Here is a 22,423-nt window from a genome sequence, read left to right as displayed (position 1 = left end):
GGCAAGCAACACTTCAAAACAATGAAAAAAGGTGGGAGAAAAGATGAAAAAAGAGGGGGGAAACTGTAGGACAATGGAAACCTGGAGGAGTCAGAACAACAAAATATCCATGTTTCATCACCCACTAACACACAACATGATGCCTAATTCAGCAGCTATAGCACAGACGGACTTATAGACAAACACATATGCACATTCCATTTCCATTTTGCCCTTAAGCCCCGGCCTGAACACAGCTTCACTGTTTTAATGAGACAGAGAATAAAGCAGCAGACAGAGGGGCCTCTCTGCTCGCCGTCACCCCCACAGCGAGCTCCCTCTCTGGGGGTTGAAAGGCAGCGTGAGGGGGGTGGATGGAGGGAGCATGTTCTTTAGATCTGACACCATAAGGTTTGAACATTTCCCATTGTGGGTGCAGTCAAACATTAAATCCACGCACTGATTGGTGAGTCAGACACTTCCTACGTCACCTATTAATTTATTCCTCGTCATGGCGCTTGGTTACACACTTAATGAGCCCCCACCATTCCACCCCCTTGTTGAACCTTATAACACTTGCGACTCACCAGCGGCGAATGACTTCCTGATGTTGTGATGTCACAGGACTTCCTTACATCCACAACGAGCCTTTTGTCTCCAGGGAGAATTTGACCGGACCTCCAAAACTGCCCACTGACATTTTGCACACTTTTTCTCTGCGTCTCCGTCCATATTCAGATATTTCTTATTAATCACCACAAGCTCAGAGAAGTCGAGTGTGTCACTTTTGTAAATGTGTTCCAATAGAGCCGCTCTGTCCGCAGAAAGGTCAAAAGGCCGAAGCCAAAGGACGACTCGTTAAATGTCAAACAAAAGTTTCCCCATCTGTTTGCAGATTCATGTGTCTTGTTGTTTGGGACATTTTTCAGGTCTTCGGGTCTTTTTTTTCTCGCCATTCTAAGGAAGTTCTTTGTTCGTTGTTGTTTTTACACCTCCGCCACACAGCCTTAACTCATATTGTTGACTCATTGTTGTTCCTGTTCAGCTTTCATGTTGTGTGTTTCTTTGAATTGAGCTGTTGTTTGTTCACTAGTTATTTTAGGATCTTGTATGTCCGACACATTTATTACACTTCTCTCAGATCTGTATTTTAACGCTGTGTGGATTAATAAACTGTCTTTGGATAGGATGATTATTTTTTCTACAGAAAGTGCAACAGCATTTTTCACAGCATTATATCTAAGTCAGGATAATATGATTGCTGTGACTTCCTGCTTTATTCATAATGTAACATTTCCTCCTTTGCTGCAATCTGCAGAACGAGAAAAAGAACTCTCTGTGTCTCCCAAACTAATCCACTGTCTCTTTCCTGTGATTGTCCTCACCGCGCCAGCACAGGACTCTCAGCAGGAACACAAAAGAGTCACAATTCACACACAGGGAACAGGCAGAGAATAGGCGACCAGAGTGAGAACAGAAAGAGGAAGTGCTTCTCGAGGAGGAAGCGAGGAGGTGAAGTGAGGAGGCACAGGAGCTGAACTGTGTCAGATATCTGAAAGTTCTGCACTCCAACAGAAAGTCTACAAAAGACTGGAGATCTGATTATCAGATTAACCACTCCAAAAAAGGAGCCAAATCTGGTTTAAAAAAGGTGTAAATATGCACCAAGTATGGTATCTAAGCAAATGTTTCCCTACAGATCATGGTGTGCACATAATTCAAACCCCCTTCGTTTTGCGTAAGCATCCCTTCAATTTAGAGGCGACGCTGCTACTGAATGACGATCACTTCCTTCAGATAGCGCCGAGAACAGAGTGAATGAAACTCTCTTTCAGACACGCATGACTGAGAAGGGTTTGCCCACACGCAGCTAAAAATAAAAAGCTGGTGGTCTGCCGAGCGGAAAGGAAACTGGGCTGTTTCAGGTACGTTTGATGGGAGACGCACGAATCCTCCTCAGCGTGCGCAAGAAAAATAACTGTTGTTTATATTTTTACACGTACGGTGGCCTTAAAAACAGAATGAGGAAATGCAGCTTTAGTTTCAGGGTGTATTATACTCAGAAGTGCAGCTGACAGCTGTGAAATTGTTTAGAAACATCACACGTGGTCTGCATTGAAAGTCTTGACATTTAAAGAACTACGTCAGTTTTTAATATTTACTGTATTTCTCTAAATGTGTGGCAACTAACATTAATCCTAATTTAAATTGTTGCATTAACAGACTAATCTTTTAACGCAATAGAGGCTGATGTCTATATGGTGACATCATTGAGACGTGATGAGGAATCTTAGACCTATCAGTACGTTAAATAACATTGGGTTTAGATTCAATCGTTATCGTTGTTATAAAGCATATTTGAGCGTTGAGTGGCTTGTTTCTTTGGCCCTGAGCTAAAAGAAATTCAGGAAATGGAAAAGTGGTCTCAGACGGAACGTAATGCATGTATAAGAAATGTGGACCGAGTGACGCAAAGACCACACAAGGGTAAGCAGGCGACCGGAAGACGGTGTGAGACGTGATGAAAGCAGAAGTGTGTGTGTGCGCCTAACATCTGCATGCAGACATGTGGAGACCACAAACCTGCAGATAAAACTGTCGGGACACATATAGCTGTGTCGGTCAATATGTGTTGCTGCATGAAAGCGGCTGCTTATTTACCACCCATCGGGTAATTCACAATAGTAATACCGTTGTGTGTCATGTCTGCAGCGAAGCATCTTGACATCTCTATAAAAAAGTGAGAAAAGTCACAGAAGTAGATGTGAAACCATGAAGTGAGACGTGCTTTCAAGATGAGGCGACAAACGTTGAGCGCACAATCACACAGGAATACACACATGGTACCCGACGCTCCGTAGACTGAACCAAGTGGGCAGCAGAAGGCTGTTTGTAGCTGTCACACACTCACCACCATCAGAAGGCCGTCGAGCTGTTCTGCAGATGTGTGAAAGGTCAGAGCAGAGAGAGGAGAAATGTGAAAGGAAGGAAGGAAGGAAGGAGAGGAGGTGAAAAAGCACAGGAACAAGATCTTAACCACTTCAGTTTGAAAGACTGAATCAAATTATAGTCTTTAAAGGGGGACTCAAGCTACAAAGTACCTAATTATCTGTGCAATTGAAATACTGTTGCATAAGCTTATAGTGCTATATTTTCATTTTTGTCATGTCATGCCATCTTATCCTACGTGATCGTCATTTTATTTAATGTTATGTTACTGTGACTAGTGTTTGTTTTTTTGCTGACCGGGCATTATCCAGCACTGCATTTTATTGTACTGTTTGCAAACTTGCATGTGCTCCGATAAAGTAAAACCAAACTGACTTATGAAATGGTTGAATGCTCCTCTCTGAGAGCTGAACCACTGATGTAATTTGAGATAAAGCACATAACAGCTATAACAAAACAAATATTCCACTCTCTTGAACACTTGTTTCACTTTATGACCATAAAGTTGGGTGAAGTCTCCCCTTCCCGGCTGTAAAAGTGTGCGTTTTGGATATTCCAATGAGGAAGTGTTGAGCCATATTAAAGAAGCAAATGTTGACAGCATGAAAACAGGAGCCTGCTCAGTGAGCTGTGTGTGTGTGTGTGTGTGTGTGTGTGTGTGTGTGTGTGTGTGTGTGTGTGTGCTCTTTGTCCAAGGAGTTCACGCAGGGTTTAATGAGTAAGACAGACGTTTGTCGTCCTTTCTGTTTTTCTTGCCCCATCTTGTCTGAAAGAAAGGGGGGCGGCGGGGGGGGGGGGGGGGGGGGGGGGGGGCGGGATATAGACTATCAAGATACTTTTGGAGGACTTTGTGGACAGGAAAGTCTTCCAGCAGCAGGTAGGTAAATAAAGAAAGGGGATAAAAAGGGATGACGGTCTGTACGTGTTGTGCAAGACAAGCAGACGCAGATTCATCCAGCCAGCATTCATCAGGTCAGCATCTTTTCATCTCTGCCTTCAAGTCTTTCTTTCTGCTTCCTTAGTCATCCTCAGCTCAGGATAAACATCCCCTGCTTTCCTTCCATCTTCCCTTTTTTCCATCTTGTATTCCTGCCCTCCTCCGCTATCTCTCTGCAGTTGAAATGCACGGCGTGTCCGACACAAACCAGCCACCATTAACTGTCACCAGAGCAACCCAACAACAGAATTAATGCAGAGCGACGGAGAAAAGGAAGGAAGAAAGAGAGAAAGTCTTTGCTCCTTTTTTTTTTTTTCGAGGCTCCACTTTTAACGGTCTGATTAAGTGGTTTGAAACGCAGCGGAGCAACAAAAACAGAGCGGGGCAGAGGGAGGGAGCTGAGGTCACACTGTGCAACTGTCCCGCTTCAATACAGAAAAACACGTTCAAAAGATCTGTCTGACCGGCTCCTGAGGGGACACATGGCTAGTTTACAGATACACTAAGGAGAAATATGAATGTTTTGGAGCCATTTTTATTAATAGTTATATTTACAGACAGCACAGCTGTTTCTGACACAAACGCACTCACACATTGCTGGGGATTGTTAGCTACATATTTAGTTGTTCTGTTCACAGAGACAAGAAGGTTTCAATTATATCACGTTGTGCAGGAAGTAACCTCTAACTGCATGGCCACATGACAACCATGGAACCCACAGGATCTCTTTATGACCCGCTTATGTTTAAATGTCTCACTTCCTTCAAAACAGTATAGCAACAATGTTTTAGCGCATCCTGAAATGCAGCGTTATGTATTAGTGTCCTCGGCTGAATGTTGGAAATCTCTCCGTTTATTGGGATGAATCAGTCCAGAAAACACAAACAGAAAAAGCTCAGCTCCTTTTGTTAAGGCCTCAAAGATACTCCGGACCCAAGCAGTGCAAAAACATGTTTCCTAGTTACTTCATAAGCACGGTGGACATTTTATAAAAAAGAGCCAAGTCGCTCTCTCAGCTTGTTAAACTGAAGTCTGCAGGCCCAGATCCTTCTGGCACATCCAGACGGTGTGTGTGTGCGATGTGTGTTATAGAAAAGTGGCAGCTTCCAACCACACTGTGGTTCGGTACTCCAGTTATGGGTTTGACCATGCAAACATCCACTCTCTCTTTCTCAAACACACACACGCACACACACACACACACAGGGTGGCCCTTCCACAGTTCCACTCCATGCAGCCGGGATCTTATAGCTGTGCTTGGATCTCTTTCCAATAAATCGACATGATTATGCCAGTTTGAAGAAATGCTTACAAAAGCTGCAGGAAAAAAGGCCACAAGTGTTCTCTTTCCTCATAAGGATGAGCGGGTCATTGGTCCGTCCTCGAGTCAGATGTCTCCCATGTTGTCGTAGATGATGTCAGGTGACCTCAGCGAGTCCCACGAGTCAGCAGACGGAGGTTTCTTCTTTGAAATTTTGCTGTACAGATCCTTCCCCGTGTCCCCTCCCCTCCATAGATTGTTGTTGTTGTTTACGTTATTGCCTCCTTGTTTCCCAGGGGGCAGCGGCACCGGCTCCTTCTTCATCCTTCCCGGCTTCGGGGCAGTGACGGGTTTAGGCCATCGCGGTGCGGGAGGCTGAGGCGCTCCGCGGCTCGGGACCAGCTGCGGGGGCGAGTGTCTTTGGGAGTCTTTTGGCTTTCTGTCCAAAGAGGTGCTGTAAGTCCCCTCCAGCCCTAAATGTGCCGCCTCGTCCTTCCACCTGTGGGGCTCCAAGCGGGCCTCATCATAAATAGTCATCCCTTGTTTACTGGAGGAGGCGCGGCCTTCGGGCTCATCGTAGATGTGCTCCAGACGCACAGCAAGAGCCGTTAAAGCTCCTTCTGCTTGACCTCCTGGGGGTCTCCTGTTACTGTTCCCCCCTTTGCCTCCCCCTGCGGCCCCGTTCAGACTCAGCGCGCCCGTCTTCTGGTTCAGATCCAGGCTGATCCGGTCGTACACGTGCGAGTACAGGTCCGGCAGCTTCCTGCCTCCGAGGTGATGATCCCCTTGAACTCCCGAAGCGTCATCTCCTGCTGGTCGGATGCGGGCGGGGGCCACAGGGTGGGTGTTGCTTTGGCTCTGAGCTTTGATGCTGTCCACGGGGTCGGAGTAGAGGCAGTCGCCACCATGCAGAGGCAGGCGGACTGAATCTGCCGGCTCAGAGTACAGAGCTGCGTGTTCATCGACACCTTTTGCTGCCGACTGTCCTCTAGGAGACTTCGCAGCGACCCCCCCACTTCCCATAACGCCCATTATGGCTGGAGGTTCTGGTAAACTCCTCCCTTTTAGTCCTGTTCCTTGCCCCCTTCCTCCTCCTCCTCCTCCTCCTCCTCCTCCTCCTCCATCTCCACCCTCTCTCTTCCCGAGCACACCGTCAGCAGAGCCCGGTTTGCTGCCGCCTGAGTCTCCGTCCGCCTCCCGGCTGCTGCAGCTGCTGCTGTCCCCGCTTCCTGTCAGGCTGCTGGGGGCGGCGTTGCGTATGTGCTGCAGGGACGACGGGCAGTCGGGGTCAAAGTTGAGGGGGCCGCTGAGGTGGCGCTCCTCGGCCAGGACCTTCTGCGACTGGATGGCCTGGTCCACCAGCGTGAAGATCTCGTTCCCATGCTTGGTGTCAAAGGTGAAGTTACCGGGGCCCGAGTCGCAGCGCCGGCCTGCCTCAAAGGAAAACATCACCTGGAAAGAGAACGTAAAGGGAAAATGTTTTAGTGTGAAAGTGAGCGTGACAAAATAAATATACACTGAGGGGTCTGAGTAAAAGCCAGCTGGAGTAATGGAGCCACTCACACAAGTCGCAGCTCTCTTTTCCAGTCATCACTCATTTATCATTTTCCTGGCGCTCAGAGAACGCCTGCTTCCTTTTCCCACTGAATTTCCACTTTTCTCAGCATATCAATTGTATTACCTCAGTGCTTTCACTCACTGAGAAATTATGCTTTAAACCTCCCCTGATTTATTCCACACCGTTTGGTCACAAAAGAACACAGTGATTACTGTAGGTATCTATTTATTCTGCTGTGTACATAACAACAAAGTTTCAGTCTCGGCAAATGCATGAATAACTTTTTTAGACAACCTTTAAAGGTCATCAGTCATTTGATACCCTATATCTGAAGCATATACACAAAAACAGCCACTGTAAAGCTTTAAATATCCTCTGTGACGGTAAAGCCCTGACAACACACTGCTGCTCAAAGCATCCTCTGCACTTCCTATTTACCAGCAATCGGTTCAGTATTATATTTTTACCCACCCGATCTCGGCCGTATCTACGCAGCAGCTTGTAGGGCCACACCAGAATGTTCTTCTTGGTCTTCGGCTCCTTTAAGATCAAGATGTCGTTCTCGGCCTTCAGCCAGTAGCTGCCCGTCAGCCCGCAGCGCTCCGACGCCTCGGTGCGCTGAATGCTCACCCAGAACTCAGTCACTGAGGATCAAAGGAGAGGTGTTTTTGCTCTGGTACTTTAATTCTGTGATGCAACATTTGCTTAAGAGCTTATATGTTCAAATGATGTTACTTATTATTACTGACAGTGGATTTTCAGACAATTATGTATTTAAAAACAACTTTCAAATCATTAAAACTATATGTTGACAATTGTTTTTTAGTTTTGGAAGTTTTATGTTGAGAATTTCAAATTAAGCATATTGTAATACTTCATTTTGGTGAATTTAGTTTAGGAATCATAGGTTTTTTAAACTACAAGTGTGAAAATTGTAATGTAATGTCCTTACCCTCCTCTCTGGAGTAGTAGATGAGGTTTTCTGCCATCTGCAGATCCACGCCTCCTCCATTAGCATCGACGGCCGCGCTGCTGCTGCCGCCCTGCACACACACACACACACACACACAATCAGGACTTCCATAATATATTAATTAACATGTTTCTTTTTGTACTTTGAGGTGAACAAAGGAGGGTAAACCTAGAAATATTTCCTGTACAATCACTGAAGGAAAGGCAAAGCATGAGAGAAAATGAAAACAGAAGAGTGAGTGTGAGGCAGAGAGGCAGGCGGATAAGGTCGTCCTCCTGAAAACTTCCTCTGGCTTCCTCTCTGCAAATGTGTCTAATGATCATGTGTGTATGCGTGTGTGTGATTTCACACAATGGAGGCTGTAGCCTGTTTAGACACCCCAGGGGCATGTGGGAAATTTTGGAAGACACACAAACAAGAAGCTGCCAGTTGAATGGAAACTTTCAAACTGCGATTCCTCAGCTTTTCCCACCAAACGAAGGGAAATTGTTTTTCTTCTTTGAAATATTTTTGGGCACACTCAAAAGAAGTAAATACCTTAAAGGCGATGTCACACATGGTGTCCATCCAGTCCTTGGCGGTGTTTCTCTCGGCAGCAAACACGTGCGTCTTGTCGTTGGTCTCCACGCAGAAGGCCGACATGTTTTCTTTGGGACAGCTCTCCGTCAACGCCGGCAGGATGGAGATGCACTCGGACAGGCGGATGATCTTCTTGTCGAGCTTCCTGGTTTTCTCCGTGGACCCGCTTCCCGAGCCTCCTCCGCTCCCACCCCCGCCGCCCGAGGGTGAGTCGTAGAACTCGAGGCGGGCGATGCCGTTCTGGCTGGCCGGGTACAGGACGAACCAGTTCTTCTTCCATTTCTGATGAGAGGGAAAGTGGAGAACATTAAAGCTCCACTGATTATTGATTATAACTATTTTTACTATTAAACTGAGCGGAGTGATGTAGCATGGGCGGAGGAAGAACCCATTCAAATATGGAGCAGATGGAAAAGTGGAAAAGGCCTTGGTGGTTTTTTTTGTGTCCCACACTGTCCTGTTCATATCAGTCTAGGGAAGGAAGACCGATTTGCATGTGGTGTATTCAGAAAGCAACAGGGGAAAGCAAAATGCAGAGTTCGTTAGACAATAATGAAAAAACAGATGAAAAGGAAAACTATTATACTGTTTGAGGACCGGAGACGATGTGAGTCAAAATAATATTTTCACATCATTGTGTTTCTTCTACTCGATAACTGAAGCCTAAATTAGGAGGTGTGCTGATAAATCTGTTGCAGTCACGTCATAGTTTCAGTAACAGAATTACTGCTCTGGTGAAGTGAGTAAAACTTAAGCTCATCACAAATAGAACTGACAACCAAAGTAAAAAATCTTGAACAAAGGGCAAAATTTTCCCAAGATTCAGGATAATTTTTTTTACCCTGCTGGGACGAAGGCTAGATATGCACGCAAAATGGCTCTGTGAGAAATTATAGGGAAGAGGTTCAAAATAAACCGGGTCCAAACTCTGTGACAGGTGCCTCTCTCCCTGAGGACAGCGGCGAGGAAGCAGCAGCTAACAATGACCTCTTCCTCTCCCAGGGGCAGAAAGGGACATGACACACAATGCTGAAGAACAAGACACACAGCAAGTGTGCAGGACTCCAGATGTCCAGTGCTAACAATGGAGGGGATGACACACTGCAAATACTACAACAGAAGTGGCGTCCCTCATACCAAAATACAGATTTTCCCTGTAAAATCAGTAATGCCAGAAAACAATATTTCTGTTTGTCAGAAACGGTATAATTACTACAAAAATATGAAAATTCCGTCAAATAGACTGCTTTGTTTTGACTGAGCTCTGAATAATTAAGGGATGGATGTCCGGTGGGTCGGCTGGTGGACGAGTGGCAGCGACAGGCTTGAACTGAAACTGTGATTTCTGAATTAGATGATTTATTTTTCTGTCCTTCTGTGTGTGTGTGTCTGTGTGTGTGTGTGTGTGTGTGTGTGTGTGTGTGCGTGTGTGTGTGTGTGTGTGTGTGTGTGTGTGTGTGTGTGTGTGTGTGTGTGTGTGTGGGTGTGTGTGTGTGTGTGTTTTCCCCTGACATTTCCTCATTGTCGGAAGCTGCCTGACAGTCAGAGACCGGAGCATGTGACAGGAAGGCCAGCAAACCCTTTGACCTGCGGGGAAAATCCTGTTAACTAGAATGGGAGACCTCAGGTCAATAAGCAGGAGAACTGCTATTAAAGACAATTATAGAAATAAATGTTCACTGAAACCAAAAGGGCAAAAATAGAACCACCAATAAAAACATTTAACTAAAGCAAAAGTATACCAAGATAAAGACAACTGAAGCCTCACAGAAAATATGTGTAAACAAATATCTAACTTTACATCATTTTTCAACCATTATTGTCAATACTTTCTGATTCCAGCCTTTTAAATAAGAGTATTCCCTTCTTTTCTTTGTCATTTATCTTAAACTAAACATTTTAGGGACTTTTTTACAAACTATACAAGACATTTGAAGATGTCTTTATATGTAGATATAGGTCCAGTACTTTCTGTATGTAAAATCTAATCTAATTTGAACAGTAACTAGTGACTATAAGTAGCAGAAGTATAAAGTAGCAAGTAACAGACACACAAAATAAGTTATTACGTAGATAAACATATTTACTGTGACATCTTAAAACATGTCAGCTTGGTTGTTACGATTCACAGCGTTAGATTAGGCGTATGCGTCAGACCTTGATTTAGAATGATATAATTTGCTTGACTCATGCTGCACAATCAACTATATTTAACTCTGGTTGCAATTCAACAACGAGCGCGATCAAGATGGGCCTCAGCTGAAGAATACACATAAAAGCCAGCTTCATGTTTTACTCAGACACACACACCGTTTCACAAGTGAACACATGTGTAAGCAAACACGATGAGCCGATAAAATAACTGCCAAAAAGGACAGGAAGTGTGTGGGACTGTCATTACCCAGGATTCTCTTCACTTCCTTCTTCTGCATCCAGGTGTGTGTGTGTGTGTGTGTGTGTGTGTGTGTGTGTGTGTGTGTGTGTGTGTGTGTGTGTGTGTGTATGTTAATATGTGCATCTTTGTTTATTTTTGTACCCTTGGGGCATTCTCGACCATCTGTTGCTGTACACAAACATGTAATTGTGCAGTTGTATACACAAATATGGTGTGAAAGATTAACTTCGAGGTGTGTGTGTGTGTGTGTGTGTGTGTGTGTGTGTGTGTGTGTGTGTGTGTGTGTGTGTGTGTGTGTGTGTGTGTGTGTGTGTGTGTGTGTGTGTGTGTGTGTGTGTGCATGTGAAACAGCCGCTCCATATAAGGAAACTGTTATCAGCCGCTAATACACCGAGTGGAAATTATGCAAAAAAAGATCCTGACAGAGATACTTCCTCACTGACGTCCTGCCTGCTCACAAGAACAGAACTGTCTCAGTGTGTGTGTGTGGGTGGGTGTGTGTGCGTGTGCGTGTGTGTGTGTGTGTGTGTGTGATGTGTTTCTCTCAGAGCCCAAAAAAGACATAGCGTTCTCTGTCATATCAGCTGCTGTGTTAGTAATCGTGTTTCAAAATTGACATTCCTATGAAAGGCAACACTTTCACTGTGTACCTCAAAAAAGTAAAAACTCTTTAAATGTGTAAATGGCATGCATTTTGGTAAGGGGGTGCGGTTTTGTTCACTTCAGCTCCTATAACTAGTCTTTCATAAACTTAGTAGCCAAAAGGGGATCAAATCTGCCCGTTTAAACCACATCTTCTAATCCGACGGTAATTTTATTGTAAACTTACGCATTCTATTACATCAGACATTCAATCTAGAGTCCTGGTTTCAAAATTGTAGATTCAGCCATTTTCAGTTTAACCTATGGTGAAAATACATGGTATTTCCCTAGTTTCCTGCAGCAAAACAGCATACAAAGAGTTGAAACTCAGAAAATTAATCAATTTTTGGCAATCATGATAAGCAATAAAACAGTTAACTCAGGGAAGTGGAAAATAATTGTAATTTATACTATTTTATTGCAGTTTTTGATGCAGGCCTTTAGAGTTCACTGCTAGTGAAGTTCAAGGGGCATTTTTTCTCCAGTAGTCCAAAATTGTACTTTAAAAAATAAGGATAGTATTCCAGTGTGTGTGTGTGTGTGTGTGTGTGTGTGTGTGTGTGTGTGTGTGTGTGTGTGTGTGTGTGTGTGTGTGTGTGTGTGTGTGTGTGTGTGTGTGTGTGTGTGTGTGTATGCACACCGAGGCCCTGTCTGCCGGGGCGGAACAATTTATCCACAACTGTCCCTGCTCAGACAGGAGGCTCTCTATCTGTCATGCTGTTTAGTGAAACCACTGGACCGTGTTCCCACTGGCCACAGACATACCTCAATGACACACACAGGAGCAGAGTGTAAGTGTGTGTGTGTTTCTGAGAGAGTAAAAGTACAGTATATTCGTTTGTGTATCCAAGCGCGTCCGCTCTCTGTAATGTGCAGGGGAGGGAGAAGTGAAACAGGGGAGAGCTGCCTGCATGCGTCCTGTGTGTCTGTGTGTAATGTGTGCGTGTGAGTGACAAGAAGTGTGTGTCAAGAGAAAGGCAGACCGCTGCTCTGACCACATTCCTCTGCTATGTCTACAAATTAAATCTCTCACATGTCAGGACTGAGTTTAGTGGAGTAAAGTAGTTATGATTTAAGATTGTAGTTATTGTGTATCTGTAATTATTATCACTGACACTGAGGACAAACAGTTTTAGTGGACAGTGAATTAACATGGCGAGTCAGTCAAATATTCATTTTTTTTGAGTAAAATAAGGTTTAATTGTTTTTTAATGCATACATTAATCTACAATTTTGTATTTATCGTATTTCTTGTTAATTTAACTGATACAAATAAAAATGTATATGTAATATTTATTTTTGTATTTCAATGTGTATTTATTTTGTATCAGAATGTGGGGGTCTGGTTGCCTGAAACCATAAAGAAACTTTTATTTTTATGTGCACATGCCAGTATCCTGGTCCGCACCACATAAATGCTATTTCTGGGACAGGCAAATATTTCTAGAGAGATAATGAAGTCCAGAAGTAGGTCAGACAAGTGACAGCATGCTTACAGCAGCACAAAGAAATGTGATCAAGGGTCAAGACACTTTATCAAACTTTTTGACAAACTGTACAGCATTTACCTAATGTCCGATTATGATTTTATGGTAATCTAACTTAATCTAACATGAGTACGCATTTTTGATGTCATAGTCATAGCGTCACAGAAACGGCTAACGCTAGCATGATCAAACCGGGCAAAAACTGCCAATTAAATTTGTGCAGAACAGGATAATTTTATATGCTGATAATTGTTGTACGTTTATTGAAAAATCAGAACCAGTCTGATAAATTCAGCTTACATTTTGGAATAATAAGCCCAAAACTTTGACTTTAAAAACAGGAAATGACGAGCAGATTGACTGGTGATTAAAATGTTAAATGGTACATTATCCGTTCATCATGCGGCATGATAGGATTGATTTTTTTTTCAACTGTACTATAAGTCTTATTAATTCAGGGCACAGCTACAATTTTGTCTGAACAAATCTCCAATAAATAGGTGGAGATGAGTGCTAATGTGAAGAAAGTAATATGCAAAGTTACGTGGATTCATTTTGACGAGCAATAGAGACAGAACCTAAATTCAAATGTGACTGAGGAAGGAATACTACAAAAACGATTACATGCACTGAGTAATAATTAATCATTGTTTCTGCTTAATCACTTCTTTCCTTTTAGCTTCACAAAATCATACCGCTGTTCCTGAAAATACACCCACTGTGGAGTATATATGGAGAATTACACACTTTTCCTACGTCAAGCTGGTTATTCATACTACAAAAGAATGGGCGTTTCTTTTCAGAGAAATATGATTTAACGTTGAGAGAAAAAAATATCAGACAAATCCCATTAATCCATTAGGCAGTTATTACTTTTGACAGTCGTATAAGTCTGGCCTCAGGGTGTTTATTTCTGCTTCAACCTGACACACCCCGTCTGTTCAAGTGTCTGCCTGCTCCTGGATGAATCTGTCTGTCTCATTTCCCCTCATCTGCAGTCTTTAGGAGGACTTCCTTGGCAAACAGCTGTGAAAATCATCGTGAAACTAAAAGCTTTGGTCGCTCCAGGGTGCAACACAACTACAAATCCAATCATCATGTTTGTGGCAAACAACTCTACCTTGATATTCAACCATGCACAATCAAGGTGCTCTGCTGTCAGTTTAGGCAGCACAATAAAAAGTTTAGGACTCTTTCACAAACCTATTTTAGTGTAACCACATTGACACAGTTCAACTAGAAGTCACCACAAATCGTTGGCATGCTTTGGATGTTATGAATACCTTTGTAATGCAGTGTGCGGCAAACACAGATCTAATTGTTTCTTAGTGTGATGCTGTGGTGTTCGAGAGCAGTCGAGAAGTATTTTAAGTTGAGTTTATTCATCTTGAGGAGTTCTACCTAATATAATTTATCTTACTTCTCTGGAGGGGACTTTCACAAGTTTGACTGACAAAAATCTGATGATGCTGTCATTACACATAAATGTCTCATCCATGTTTATGGCATCACAACTTCATGGAAATGCAAGACTTAACTTCTTGCTGGATTAGTACTTAAACCGTGAAGTGTAAATAAAAAAGTCATTTAGTACAATGACAATGTTAGTATTCCGATTATAGTAATGACTTATAGCAGAATGCATAACTGTTGTTGTGCGCGGGCCAAAAAGTCAGAGACATCAATGTTTAATTTTGACTAAATACCATAAAATATACTGAATGTAAATAAGCAGCAAACTGTTTTGTTTTACTTGATGAAATAAAATAATTAAGGCGTGTTTCTTTCCAATACTGTTTACGATTGTGTTCAAATCTGTGGCGTTGAGCACTTGATAATCTAGTTGACAGGTGTAGCATATTGCTAATTAACACATGATTACACAGGTGTGCATGGGATCAATACAAGGACAATTAAAGGGGCAACGTTAGATCATTTTGGTGCTTAACAATACAGATTTAAACAAATTGGCTCACAGCATGAGCAACAAATGAAAAACCATATGTGTGCATGGGAATATCATATAAATTGTGAGCAAAATCAAGTGTTTAAAAGGAGTTTCGACTGATGTGGGATAGAGAATAGATCCACATACACAAGGTGTATAGCTTGAACCTATAAATAGGAATATCATAATCTATTGATTCCCAAACTTGGGGTCAAGCCACTTCAGCTGGATGTGCAGAGCTAAACAAAAATTGAAATAGTCTGAGTAATCAGATTAAAATGTGAAAGATCTTCATTTGGCCAAGACAGGCAACTTGTTAAGCTGCAGCGATAAAAACAACACCACAAGGCACGACACACAAGATAAAAGCCACAAATACTCAACCACACATTTGAAAACAAATAAAAGTACTAAGACTTAAAGGGGAACAAAGGTTCAAGTACACAAGTAAAATTTCATATATCATTGGTTATATTTCAAATCAATTCTATTGATTTCCTCTGGATTGGAGATAAATAGCAGATACTAAAATTACAAATTTATGAAAGCTAGATTCTTTTAATGGTTTACATCCTCTCTGCCTGCTTTATAAACTCTAGAACAGAAACCTAGGTCAGACTTTTCTGCTGCACTTTTAAGTCACATTTTCCGACCAAGCATGTGGGAACGAGCCTATATGAGTGTGTGTGTGTGGGTGTGTGTCCACTGACAGCTCTATAGATTGCATAATTCAAAAGTTAACCTAAAACTAGTTTCAACACTTTCAGATCTGCCAGCTTCCTCTACTATTCTTTGTACTCAGCTGCTTTTATATCCACTTCTGTTTTACTCTGAAAAGATAACGTGTATTTATGAAAATATTGAGAGTTGGTTTGTTAGTTTTCTATTGTATTTTCTACAGTTTATAGAAGGCATTGAAAGTATGTTTTGGGAGTGTGAATATGTATTGTGGATTGGTGGGTTCAGGGCATGAAACAGGGCCAGAAGGTTTTGTTGATCGATGTCATATGACCACAGAGAGAGAGAGTTGGAGAAACAAAGACCCTCTTACAAATCTCAAGAGCAAATGAGTTCTTATCTAGCTGCGCACCAAAGGCAAGGTTTCACGGAGGCCGTGGAACGAGACAAACACACAGACACACCCACAGGTGTTATCTCCTGGTCCAGTGCTGCTAAGTGATCTGAAAGTGAGTGACTACATAGAGTCAGAGGTGTTACTGAAGGGTTTGTTATGGTGTGAAGAACAGCTCTGAAAACCAAGTGGAAATATGTCTGTTTCTCTCTATTGCCTTGTCTTGTCTTTCCGGCTCAAATTTTGTGCAGCAATTTATGTGTTTATTGTGGTAATTCATACTGCATTACTTTTTATTTCAAATGCATGTAGATTATAACATTTAATTTAAAACAGATGTATTCCTGATTAAATACTCCCCAATTATTTTCTATATTTTTTGACTGGATCAAAATTAAATGTGTTTTATTTGTATTAATTTATAACATATATATTTGTATTACGCAAGTTATTGTACACATTTCACATTTCATCCCTTGATTTTTTTTAATCACTGTTTTGGTCTTTTTATTTTATGATAATGGAAAATTAATTTGGAAATTGAACATGTGCCAGAATCTCTATATCATTTATGCCTATGTTGTTTCTCTGGACACATGACTGTACTGTTTGAATGCCCTTTGTAAAAGAAAAACAAGTAGTTTAAAAGCTGTATTAGCTAATTTAATAAGTTGACGTGTCACCAGCTCTCAAACCTATCTCTTCTATCTCTCTGACCTCATTTACTTCGCTTTAGCCTACTGTTGCTCCGTGCATCTTCACATCTACTAAATGTTACTACAGTGCATTCCAGTTCATTAACACACTCACATGCACACACAGATGCTCAGCAGGTTTACTCCAGACCACCACATCAAAACAAGACCAGATCAGGGAACCTTGCTGTAGCTTTCTCTGGATCTCCAGTGAGTTTGAGGAAGCTGGGCAAAATGACTGTAATTGCACCAATATGTGCTCTATTTATTTGTGACGTAAAATGCCCATGTAGGTTTTCCGAATAAGAAATGCTCAAGTGTTAAACACTGCAAACTCCCTGAACACATACACAGAAACTACAGTACTTCTGCTATGATGATTTGCAGGGTTTATTTTCCTCATAAACACATGGTACCTCTATGATTCATATAATGTTCCTATAGAGAATCAGTTCATTACATAATCATTATTCAGGTGTCCTTAAAGTGCACAATTGCTGTTTCCTTTCGTTTGCAGGCTTTTTCTATAACATCCATACATGAGAAGATAAGAGATTAAGATCTCTTAAGAGATTATAAAAAGTGTATTTCTTCATATAATAACGGTGTATTACATTCATATTACTTGCTGCGTAGTTTTTGTTGTATGGCATCCTTTATGTACAATGAGGTCACTGACTACAGTTATATGTCCTCATTTTGGTTTAGCAGAGTAACAGTTTTTTTTCTAATTGGACTTACCTTGCCAAATTTTTGATAATGCACATGAAGTTGTCCCTCCTTAACGTGGGTGTCCATGCCCCCCAAACTCTCCAGGGCCACCCTTCCACTAAAAAGACGAGATTCAAGTTGAACTTGACTGGACGAAAATCACTTTTAGGAGGTTTCTTTTCCCCTTCACAACTTCCCTCCTTCTTTCACTTCCGCTCCCCGGCCGTTATAACGCATGTATTGTACCACTCGCGCACAGTTAAAGGTGTCATGTTGGAAATTTAAAAAAAAGCCCAAACAGTGTCTGGGTGGTCCGACAAAAGTTAAATAGTGTCCAAATGTTGTCGGTGGGTCGCCTATCTGTCGCCTCTCACTCCTCCTGCTGGGCTGGACCATGGGCTGGAACCATTGCAAAGCTACGCTGCATAGATAACGTATAGCTTCCGGTTATGACGTTCAGAATAAAAGTCTAATTAAAGAATAGCTGTAGATGTATTCTGGCAACGTTCTCCGGGTCATAGCATGTCAATGAATGTGCTTCGAATGGATGAATAGTGAATTGTATTTATTCTGTTGGAGCCTCAAAAAATATTTTCTTTACGAGATTGTATATTCCATTTGGGCATCCTGTGTTATTTTGTAAAAGCCACACATCTGTATTAAAAACGTGCCTGATTATGTGAGGAGCTTCACCTCTATCTCCATTTTCATATCCAACTGAAAACATCAGTTAAAAGTTGCTGTGCTTTTCACTCAGTTGCCTTGAATTCTATCTGGTCCTCTCGCAAAATGTATTTACACTATATTTGTGCACTGAACTAATTGGCTATGAACGCATACACTATGAATTGTGAAGAGGTCAACTGTTATAACCATGGGAAGAATTCGTGTTGTTAATTCAACATTTATTATTCAGACCACAGTTTGAGAAATATTTCATAGTTTCTGATAGTTTTGGGCTTTACAAAGTGTTTTTATTTTGAAATCTGAATGGAGCAAACATTCGGTGTTGCAGTAACTCTGTGGAGCTTGACGCAGATGTCTACAGGGGCAGTGATCGGCGCGTGCTGAGTGCACCGAGCCGCTCCTCTCCTCCCACCTCTTCACTCTTGTGTAACTTCTCTATCGGTTTCAGCTTTAACGCAGGCACTTTCTAACGAACTTGCAAGCTATATAATTATAATTACACGGTACACTGCATGGGACAACGTTATGTTTGGCGAGCTAACTGCAGGACATCACAACATGCATATACATCTCATGTAATTGTTATTATTCCTTGTACAAATAAAGAAGATCATAAAGAAAAGATCAGAATTCTCATTATTAGTTCTAACTTCAGCTACAGAGATATTAAAATAATTTTGAGCAGCCAAGGAATGCTAATTATTTTTTAAGCAGTCCTTGTTGGAAATGGGAAGCTGGCCCCAAAGTTAATGTGTTGCAGATGCCTCCTGCTGGCTCACTCAGAGTTGTTGTCTCTGTTTCAGCCCATAACAAATGGTGCTAAATCCCTGACACTGAGTATTGGGTTATAGACACACAATGGATTTTGACTGTCCTTGTCAAGAAAACTATTTTTCGACAGCCTATTAGCAACATTAAAAAAAAACAAGCATACCTTTGATTTTGCCAGATTTTCTGTGAGGGAACAGGTGCTCGCACGTCCAGGCTAATATATATTTCATATTTTATTCTACTTTTGTGTATGATGTATATCATCAGTTGAAAGTGATTTTAATTTATTCTAAATAGTATTTACTATCTTCAACGAATTCAATAGTTATTAAATGTGAAGAGAATATACTTTATAGAGTTAGTATTATGAAGAAAAGGCACAGCTGCCACCTACTGGTAAATTAAGCAGCATTGCAGGTTGAAGCTCAGTTGCAAATCTCGCGATATTTGCGCACTAACTCGACCAACACAGGAAGTGAGACATGGCATCAGTGTTCGGCGGAGTAGAAGGGTGAGAATAAGTTAAATTATACAATTAAACCATACAATTCCAGTTTTCATTAATTGTAAGTTAAGGCTAGTATGAATTTTAAGCTGTTACACGTTTTTTTTTACATTGCCATTGAGAGATTCGCGGTACCGACCGATATTGAAAGAGTTTCATTATGACCACAGTCTAGTTATCTGACTTCTTGTGTGCGTGCATATGTCTCGTGACCCCTTTCTCTCACAGTTTGTGGGTTACTGTCCCTTTACATAATTTTGACGAATATGAGATATTTGTAAAGCTTTTTATGTCCCTTCTGCCTCAGCAATGAGTTTATAAATGACTAACGACAAATACATACGGTTTTTTTTTTAGCCTGTGTGTATCTGTTTCAGTTTCTATTATCCTCTCTGTCCTCTCTCTGTGTGTCCTCAGTGGAGGGACTCACTCCAAAGTGGTGCTGGTGTCATCAGATGGAAAGATCCTGGCAGAAACAGAGGGACCATCCACCAACCACTGGGTGAGAAAAAAATACATTAATGGGGGAATTATGGAGTATGTGCTTGCCTTTTTTGCAGTGATTTAACGTGAAGTACGTTCACTCAATTACCTTGAGTACAAATTCGAAGTACTTGTACTTTACTTGAATAGTTTCCACTTTATGCAACTGTATATCACTACATGTAAGAGGTTAATATTGTAATTCCACTATATTTGCCTCACAGCTATATGCAGATTAGAGTTTTTCATTTACATTAATGACAGAGATCTTCTTACAAACACAGAATCTTCATGCTTTCATACATTGTGCTCTGTATGTTCATTTATTGTGTATACAGTTGGTTGGGGTGGACAAATGTATTGAAACCATAAACAACATGGTCCAGAGAGCCAAGATGGAGGCAGGGCTGGATCCAAACACTCCGCTATGCTTATTGGTCAGTCAAAGTTTTTTGTCAGATACGATGTTGTTGGGATTGTATTTGATTAACAAATGAGTGGCATTTTTAACCGGGGATTTTCTGTGTGTGCAGGGCATGTCTTTGAGTGGAGGGGAGCAGAAATCCGCCATCGACAAACTGATCTCTGAAATGAAGCAGCGGTTCCCCGCTCTCAGCCAGCACTACTTCCTCACCACGGATGCCATCGGTGCCATGGCGACTGCCAGCGATCACGGTAACTAGTCTTTTTTTGCAATCAATCTCCACGAAGCAGCACAAAACTTTTTGAAGAATGGCCTTAAGAAGTCATATAACAGGGCATGGCTTGATACTTTACACTCAAGTGTGGTTATATTAAAGTGATATAATTTCATGAGCCTTCCACACTTTATGGCTTAATGAGATCAGTGCAGTCATCCTTAGTCTTGTCAGATAATGACCTCAGCTTACTGTGTGTGTTTTTTCTGCAGGAGGTGTGGTGTTGATATCAGGGACTGGCTCTAACTGTAAGCTGGTTCACCCTGACGGCTCTCATGTCGGCTGCGGAGGCTGGGGTCACCTGATGGGAGATGAAGGAGGAGGTAACCATGGAAATATGCAGTAGATTTGAATAATGTATGGCTTTGCCGATTGATAGAAATTTGTATCTCTGTTTCTCAGCATTCTGGATCGCTCACTTGGCGGTGAAGACGGTCTTTGATGCCGAAGACAACCTGGTGGCTCCTCCTCATGACGTCACACATGTCAGAAAGGCCATGAAGGATTACTTCCAGGTCAGATTGCAACGACAGCAAGAAAATGTGTTGATATTTACAATAACACCAGCTTAGGGTAATAGAAACAGTATGTTTTCCCTGGGAAAATGCAATTGTCTACTGGCATTGACAAAGGAGTCCGTTTCTGGTTTAGCAGGTTTACTTGAATTCTAAAAATAAAAGGAATTAAGTGTCTAATTTTCTGATGCAGGTGTCAGATCTGATGGGCATGCTGCCGCACCTCTACAGAAACTTCCAGAAGTCCCACTTTGCAGGTTTTTGCAAGAAGCTCGCTGAAGGTAGGCTTTGCATCACTTCCTGCTTGGTTCTTTAAAGAGCAAAGTATAAGATTGGATTGGAAAGTTACATGAAAAGTGTTTGTGTTTCAGGAGCAGAAGCAGGGGACGCTCTCTGTCAGCATGTGTTCACTCAGGCTGGGAGAGTCCTCGCAAAACATGTAGAAGCAGTCCTACCTGCAGCAAAAGAGGTAACAAATAACTAAAGTTACAATAGTTTCACCTAGTTTCAATTCTGTTTTGACTTTTTGATTTCATTTAGTGTATATTTATGTTTTTATTTTATTTTAAGAAAGGTTTTTGTTTCAATTTTACAGTAGTTTTAGTTTCTTTTGGCTAGGGCCAAGTGAATTGTCTCAGAAGAAGACAATCTACATTAACACACAAAGTTCATTCATCCCAAAACACACAAAGGTAGACTGCACTTTGACTCTTTTGCTATAATCCAATCACATTTTAATTTTTAGTTATCTCTTTGACTCTCTGTACAGCCATTATTGAGTAGTGACCTTGGCCTGCCCATCTTGTGTGTTGGCTCAGTGTGGAAGAGCTGGGAGCTCTTGAAGCCAGGTCAGTGTTTTTGTTTTCCCATTATGACTCTGAAAGAAATGAGGTGAAGCTGCAAAAAGTCCCACCCTTTACCAGTTACCTCTCTGACTCTGTATTTATCTCTCTCAGGGTTCACCGAGGTCTTAGATAAAGTTGCATCATCTGACAAGTTCAAGGGCCGTTTCCATGGCTACAGCCTCATGTTCCTGCAGCAGTCCTCTGCACTCGGCGGAGCGAGTCTGGGGGCTCGGAGTATCGGCGCAACTTTAACTTTGGACTACAAAGCTAACACTAAAGTCTTCTACCAACACACTTTCAACAGCAGCCAATGAGAGTGCAGCTGCACATGTTGGAACTGTTAACCAATCAGAGTTCAGCTCAAGAGAGATGCATTATTAGCATCATGCTAAACTGATGATGATAATAATGATTCTGTAATAATGATATTGCCTTTGATCTTTTACAAGATACAAAAAAGATTGATGAAATTATTCAAAATCTTTGCTTTTACTGCTGCATAGAACCTATTTGGACCATTTAATTGATATTCCTTTTTTGTTTTGTTTTATTGAAATTGTAAATCTTTGCACCTTTACAACAGTTGTTTACATTTGACATTTCTAATAAAAAAAACTCATTCAGATTTGCAATTCATCTCTGATCCACTCCAGTAATTGAAGTTCCATTCAAGAAATACCTGTTTATAAAAAAATCCTGAATACAGTTCATAAAATACGTTGGTAAATGTATT

At 41.6% G+C, this 22,423-nt stretch overlaps 2 protein-coding genes across 2 annotated transcripts; one reads left to right on the top strand and one right to left on the bottom strand.

Annotated features, from left to right (window-relative positions):
- Nucleotides 1–4,382: 4,382 nt before the first annotated feature.
- On the bottom strand, nt 4,383–17,565 carry dok1b (docking protein 1b). Its single transcript, XM_063900981.1, has 5 exons — nt 17,217–17,565; nt 8,195–8,518; nt 7,637–7,727; nt 7,156–7,328; nt 4,383–6,578 (listed from the first exon to the last, which is right to left on the bottom strand). The coding sequence occupies exons 1-5, from the start codon at nt 17,271–17,273 to the stop codon at nt 5,253–5,255; spliced, it is 1,971 nt and encodes a 656-aa protein (XP_063757051.1). The 5' UTR covers nt 17,274–17,565; the 3' UTR covers nt 4,383–5,252.
- A 1,514-nt stretch (nt 17,566–19,079) lies between these two features.
- nagk (N-acetylglucosamine kinase) lies at nt 19,080–22,322 on the top strand. Its single transcript, XM_063900442.1, has 10 exons — nt 19,080–19,155; nt 19,567–19,651; nt 19,971–20,069; nt 20,166–20,307; nt 20,543–20,653; nt 20,733–20,845; nt 21,039–21,126; nt 21,217–21,314; nt 21,615–21,693; nt 21,802–22,322. Exons 1-10 carry the CDS (start codon nt 19,127–19,129, stop codon nt 22,002–22,004), a joined length of 1,047 nt encoding a protein of 348 aa, XP_063756512.1. The 5' UTR covers nt 19,080–19,126; the 3' UTR covers nt 22,005–22,322.
- Nucleotides 22,323–22,423: the final 101 nt, after the last annotated feature.

This window comes from Eleginops maclovinus, chromosome 14, assembly GCF_036324505.1.
Source record: "Eleginops maclovinus isolate JMC-PN-2008 ecotype Puerto Natales chromosome 14, JC_Emac_rtc_rv5, whole genome shotgun sequence".
NCBI lineage: Eukaryota > Metazoa > Chordata > Actinopteri > Perciformes > Eleginopidae > Eleginops > Eleginops maclovinus.
This window is presented reverse-complemented; position numbering and strand designations above follow the sequence as displayed.

What these genes read in the sequence shown, in the direction of transcription:
- dok1b (XM_063900981.1), bottom strand. Translation starts at nt 17,273, where the DNA reads ATGGACACCCACGTTAAGGAGGGACAACTTCATGTGCATTATCAAAAA. An exon ending in CTACTACTCCAGAGAGGAGG is followed by an intron (nt 7,329 to 7,636) that starts GTAAGGACATTA and finishes TTTGATCCTCAG; the next exon opens with TGACTGAGTTCTGGGTGAGC. An exon ending in GTAGATACGGCCGAGATCGG is followed by an intron (nt 6,579 to 7,155) that starts GTGGGTAAAAAT and finishes TTCTCTTTCCAG; the next exon opens with GTGATGTTTTCCTTTGAGGC.
- nagk (XM_063900442.1), top strand. Translation starts at nt 19,127, where the DNA reads ATGGCATCAGTGTTCGGCGGAGTAGAAGG. An exon ending in TTGCAAGAAGCTCGCTGAAG is followed by an intron (nt 21,127 to 21,216) that starts GTAGGCTTTGCA and finishes TTTGTGTTTCAG; the next exon opens with GAGCAGAAGCAGGGGACGCT. An exon ending in CTGGGAGCTCTTGAAGCCAG is followed by an intron (nt 21,694 to 21,801) that starts GTCAGTGTTTTT and finishes TATCTCTCTCAG; the next exon opens with GGTTCACCGAGGTCTTAGAT.